Source organism: Gymnoscopelus braueri, assembly GCF_963280865.1.
Source record: "Gymnoscopelus braueri genome assembly, chromosome: 1".
Lineage (NCBI taxonomy): Eukaryota > Metazoa > Chordata > Actinopteri > Myctophiformes > Myctophidae > Gymnoscopelus > Gymnoscopelus braueri.
In genome coordinates this window covers 39658700-39663957 of record NC_137603.1, presented here as the reverse complement: position 1 = coordinate 39663957, position 5258 = coordinate 39658700, and the positions used below count along the sequence as shown (strand labels likewise).

Below are 5258 nucleotides of genomic sequence, written 5' to 3'. Positions count from 1 at the left end.
ATAGTTTAATATCCACTGTCAAACTAAAGTTGTTGCATGCTGTATATTAGTGGTTCTCATAGTAGCGTCTATGAGGGAGTTCCAAATGGACTCTAATAAGTCTGTAACTCTTGAGAGTGTACAAGGGGAACCAAATGGACCCTTGGATGTCCTTGAAGTTAAAACGTTTGAGAACCACTGCCATGTATGCATTGGCTTTTTCCACACAGAACAGTGTTGCTTACTTTTGGCGTTGAGCCGTGCAAGGAAATGAGGAAATGTGAAAGAAATGAAGTGTGTGTGTGTGTGGGGGGGGGGGGTCAGAACATTGAAAAACGAGAAAAGAATACAAACAAGCCAAAACAGTTATAAGAGAACTTTTCTGGACGTTGCTACCACAACCTTCACATAAATAAGTTTACAAGGGGGGTATTCCCACACATTTATATAAAACTTTTATTGTTCCAATTCCGTGAAACGATCAAACATAAACATGAATGCTATTTTTGTACTCAATCGTAACTTAGAGAATGCTCCTGAATATCTCATTTAGAACATGACTCAGAGGTTTGATTTAACCTTTTTCTGTACCATTTATCAAGTATTCGTAAGTAAGTAAACAATTTGCAATGGGTAACAGAGGTTTTGGCACCAAATACAGGAAGATTTCGATGAAAAAATAAAGTAAAAAAGAAAGAAATTAACCACATTAGGTAGACAATGTCTAATGAAACTTTTTTTAGATTTATAAAAAGTTGTCAACCATTCTGTGACAAGTGCTCGACCGTTCAGCTCAGCAATGTGCATTACACAGGGAACAACGTCAAACATCGATGAGAGATGTGTATATACGACTGTTATAACACCTGTTCACAAGTCAGGGTCAACAGGATTTATTGAGTTCATTCAGAATACTGACTAGTCACCTTTGACCCACTATCTCGTCACATGGTCCTCGAGGCGGTGCTTATGACATTAAAGTTCTCAGATCTATAAGAATCAGCCAGCTGAAAGTTCCATGGCAGAATGTAAGCCATCGGTCTACTCTTATCATATCTGTCTGCAAATAGACAGAGGAAGAGCAGAGGTTCCCAAACCTGGTCCGACCTTAAGTATGGCTTGTTTTCTAGCCACCTGTTAGATGATTAAATCTACATGGCATCCCAGGTTCAACTTAATAGACAGCTAGACAGACAAACAATGCAATTCTTATGCAATTTACTTTCCAGGCTTTCCTGAGGACCAGGGTTGGGAACCAGTGGTCTTCCTGTGTTATCCAATCACAGCTCTTGTTTGAGCGTGCTGGCTCTGTTCCCCTCCAGGTCTGGTTTCTTGCCCTCTGACTTCTTCTTGCCCAACTTCTTCTTTGCTTTAACCTCGCCGTGTTCTTTGGCGTTGCCACCGTCTTTCTTGGCGCCCTTTCCGGGGAACACCTGTCCCTCAACAGTGACCTCCGCGCAGCGTTCCTGGGCGACAAGGAAGTCTTTGACCTCCCAGGCCATGGCGCCGTCACGCAGCATGAAGATGGCCCTGTTGGAGCCCACAACGAACCTAGGGGCAGGGGTGAGAGGAACACGTGAACATCCGATACTATCAATTCATGAAGATGTCCTACTCGGGGTGCCGATGGCTGAGTCAGTGGTTAAGGCTCATACCACATATACCGGTAGGCTCTGATAAAGCCTCACAGCCAGTCCCGGGTTCGAGTCCCAAACCCGACGGACCTTTGCTGCCTGTCACTCCCCGACTCTCTTCCCATTTCCTGCATGTCAATCTACGCTGTTCTATCAAAATAATATAGCAAGATAAAAAAATAAAAAGGTGAACTCAACTTTGCTAACTCAACTTACTAATCCTAAATAGTGGCGTAACCACTCTTATTATAAACTTTTTAAATTATTATTAATAGTCTGAAATATGCTACCCTTACAGCGTTTTACTAGGCTCTCAAGACAAGAATAATGGCCATGCACATACGGACAACATGCAACATGTTGAATGTTAACTTGAGCATATTGGGCTCTAGTGCCTTGCTCAAGGACACATCACATTATTTTGTTGCTGTATAGCCACTACGTCTGGGTAGCAGAAGGTCCCAGGTTCGATTCCCGGCTCCGGCAATGTGTCGAAGTGTCCCTGAGCAAGACACTTAACCCCTAACCTCTCCCCAAACACCGTACTAATGGCGTTCACTGCTCCTAGTAGTTATTATAGGATGGGTAAAATGCAGAGGACAAATTTCACATACAGTATGTGCAAATATGCTGTCACAAAAAAACACCCCAAGCAGTGGGGACCAAATTATAAACCAAATTATTAATTATTATGAGGGGCAAGTAGATGGTAGAGACATATAATTATTACACAGTATTTGCTGTGTGATGTATAATATCAGAATAAGTTCTGAAAGCAATGGACATATTTGAAGTAGATTCAAGGTTCAAGAGGTTTTGTCACATGCTCATATAAGTTAGTATGTGCATTGTGCAGTGTTGGTGTGGCAGTCTCTGCCAAACTGTGCCAAGAAGTCTGTATGTCCATCAACATAAATAAATGTAAAACAAGGTACAACACAAGTAGTGTAGATAATACAAATGGTACAGGGATACTAAGTAGTACTAAGTAATAAACTGAAGCGTAGAAAGTCTGTAAAGTGTAGCAAATGTAAATAACCTGATAGGTGTGCAAAAAAAAGGTTAATATACACAGACATATAATATACATTAGCTGATGAAGTGATGATCATCATCACATAATGACCCACCTTTGAATGTCATAGTTGGCGTTGAACAGACTGCCCTGCCACAGACTTGTTACCTCCTCCGTCTCCTTCTCGGTGGGCTCACCTGACACTGTGGTGAAAACCATCAGCGTCCTCCCCTTCTTTGACATCTTCAGCAACTCCTCAGGCTTGGAGGGATCCACTTTGGAGAAGTCAATGGGTGGCGGAGACCTCTTGTGCTCTGGGAGGTCTCCCTCCTCAATGTCATCATCTTTCTGTTGAGTAAAAGGAGAAGCAGTCCAATGAGGCGATCGCAAGCAGCATCTGCAATCACTAACAACAAATAACTCACGATTTGATGCATTGATGATGATGATGATGATGATGATGATGATGATGATGATGATGACAATGACGATGTCTTCATCATATACGATCATACACGCTCACAACGTGTCACATCGTATATATTAAGCCTACGTTTGTACTTAAGTAAGGTGGGAACGTATTCCTAGAACGGCTGTGATATTACATACATTCCATGTATTCCACACACAGCCATAGATCACCCAATAATTAATTGCTGTGACTTGGGGTCAGCTAATGTCATCTAGTTTCATCTCCATTTGATAGTTCTGGCAGAAAACGTGCGTCTAGTCAAATATATCCAGTTTTCCACGAGCTGCACACGGACATCATTCTCCTACCCAACAGGCCCGAAATGATTGCTGGACCGAACATAATATGAAAACTACCTTTGTTTGGTGAGCACGTAACATGCAGTATGAGGCACACAAGTGACAGGTGTTATTAACCACTTATAAGTAGATAATATTTGACTAAACACACGTTTTCTACCAGAACGTTCATATGGATATGAACTAGATGACCATGACCCCAAGTCATTTATTAGGCGAGTACTCTAACACAACACATGCAGCCCAGCGCTACAACTTACTTTTAATGCTGCTGCTAGCCTTGGATCAAGACTATCATAGATGTGTTTTATGGAGTCTGACTTTTACTTTCGTATCTAATCTATGCAAATGTCAAAATCGATCAAATACATCTATGATTTGATACAAGGCTAATGCCGCTGCGATGAGTCTGTGGGGTGATCTATCTATGGCTGTGAGCTGTGTATATGGATGGTGTAAAGTAACTAAGTACATTTACTCAAGTACTACTTAAGTAATTTTTGGGCGGTGAAACCGCCCCTATAAGTGAGATTTGGAAAAATGTACATTTTCCTGCGCTGTGATCTGGGCCCAGGAAATTTGTAGAATTATCCTGCGCTGTGATTGGCCAATCACAGTCTATTCAGGACTGTGATTGGCCAGTGTCACATGACACATGTGCATAGCCCTATATAAGCAACCATAACTTGAAAAAAACCAAATATTTGTTTTTTTCAAGTTATGGTTTCGTCCATCATAAAGAGTGTTTCAATAAATGTATTTATCTTTTGTACATGATTGGTTGACTCCATTCAGTATTGTGATTAGCTAGCAAGACACCGCCCACTTCACACAGGGTGTGATGTTTTTTTATATTTTTACTTTACTGGAGTACCAATTGTCAATACATTTACTTCTACTCCACTACATCTCAGAGGCAAATATTGTACTTTTACTCCACTAGAATTATTTGAAAACTTTAGTTACTAGTTACTTTTATACTTGAACCACTTTAGCCCTATTTTATACATAGGCCATTTGAAAATAGCAAATCTACAAGCTCAAGCTTGTAGATTTGCTATTTTAAAACAATTTAGTACTTTTCCTTTTGGTACTTTAAGTATATTTTGATGCCAATACTTTTGTACTTTTACTCAAGTAACATTTTGAACACAGGCCTTTTACTTGTAACAGACTAGTATTTTTAGATTGTGGTATTGCTACTTTTACTTAAGTAAAATATCTGAGTACTTCTTCCACCACTGATGGGAATGATGACGCTACTCTCAGTACTCTGTGTTAACTATCTGTTAAAGGTTTGTGATGATATCTTATAGCCTACTAGTACCGTTAGCTGGCTGGCTAACAGCTACACTGTGTTGAATGGAAAAAAACAAGGTTTACACTAACCTCCCATTCCTCCAGAAGCCGTGCCATGTCCGCGTCATTGTAGTCCCGGATATCTTTCTTTTTCTTGGCTTTATCTGTCTGGTCGGTCGCTAAAATACACGACAACAATGTGCAGAGGAAGAGGACAGCGAACCTCCACCTGAAGTCGGACGCCATGCTGTACAGATGGAGCACGGCGATTGGCTGAGACTTTGGCGTCACAAGACAGGGCTGTGTGTGTTGGGGGGGGGCGGGGTAGGGGCGTCTACAGCAGTGGTTCTCAACCTGTGGGTCGGGACCCTCAGGGGGTCCCCAGATGAGTGAAGAGACAATTTAAGGAATTTGAAGACTTAAAAAAAAAAAATTATACAAAAAAAGAAAAAGAAGAAGGCAAAGAAAAAGACCATTACTGCATTGATTGATTGATTGAATACTTTATTAGCAGTTTGCTTAAAATAGCACAGGAAAGTACAGTTCAACTTCAATACAAG

General features: G+C 40.9%; 1 protein-coding gene across 1 annotated transcript; it reads right to left on the bottom strand.

Annotated features, from left to right (window-relative positions):
- Positions 1-417: 417 nt before the first annotated feature.
- On the bottom strand, positions 418-4946 carry mesd (mesoderm development LRP chaperone). The gene is made up of 3 exons (XM_080429812.1): positions 4789-4946; positions 2744-2976; positions 418-1530 (listed from the first exon to the last, which is right to left on the bottom strand). The coding sequence occupies exons 1-3, from the start codon at positions 4942-4944 to the stop codon at positions 1260-1262; spliced, it is 660 nt and encodes a 219-aa protein (XP_080285938.1). The 5' UTR covers positions 4945-4946; the 3' UTR covers positions 418-1259.
- Between the last annotated feature and the right edge of the window lie 312 nt (positions 4947-5258).

Coding starts and splice junctions, on each gene's coding strand:
- mesd (XM_080429812.1), bottom strand. CDS start 4,944: ATGGCGTCCGACTTCAGGTGGAGGTTCGCTGTCCTCTTCCTCTGCACA. Junction 2,977..4,788: donor GGCTTCTGGAGGAATGGGAG/GTTAGTGTAAAC, acceptor TTTACTCAACAG/AAAGATGATGACATTGAGGA. Junction 1,531..2,743: donor GCCAACTATGACATTCAAAG/GTGGGTCATTAT, acceptor CCCTGCCCCTAG/GTTCGTTGTGGGCTCCAACA.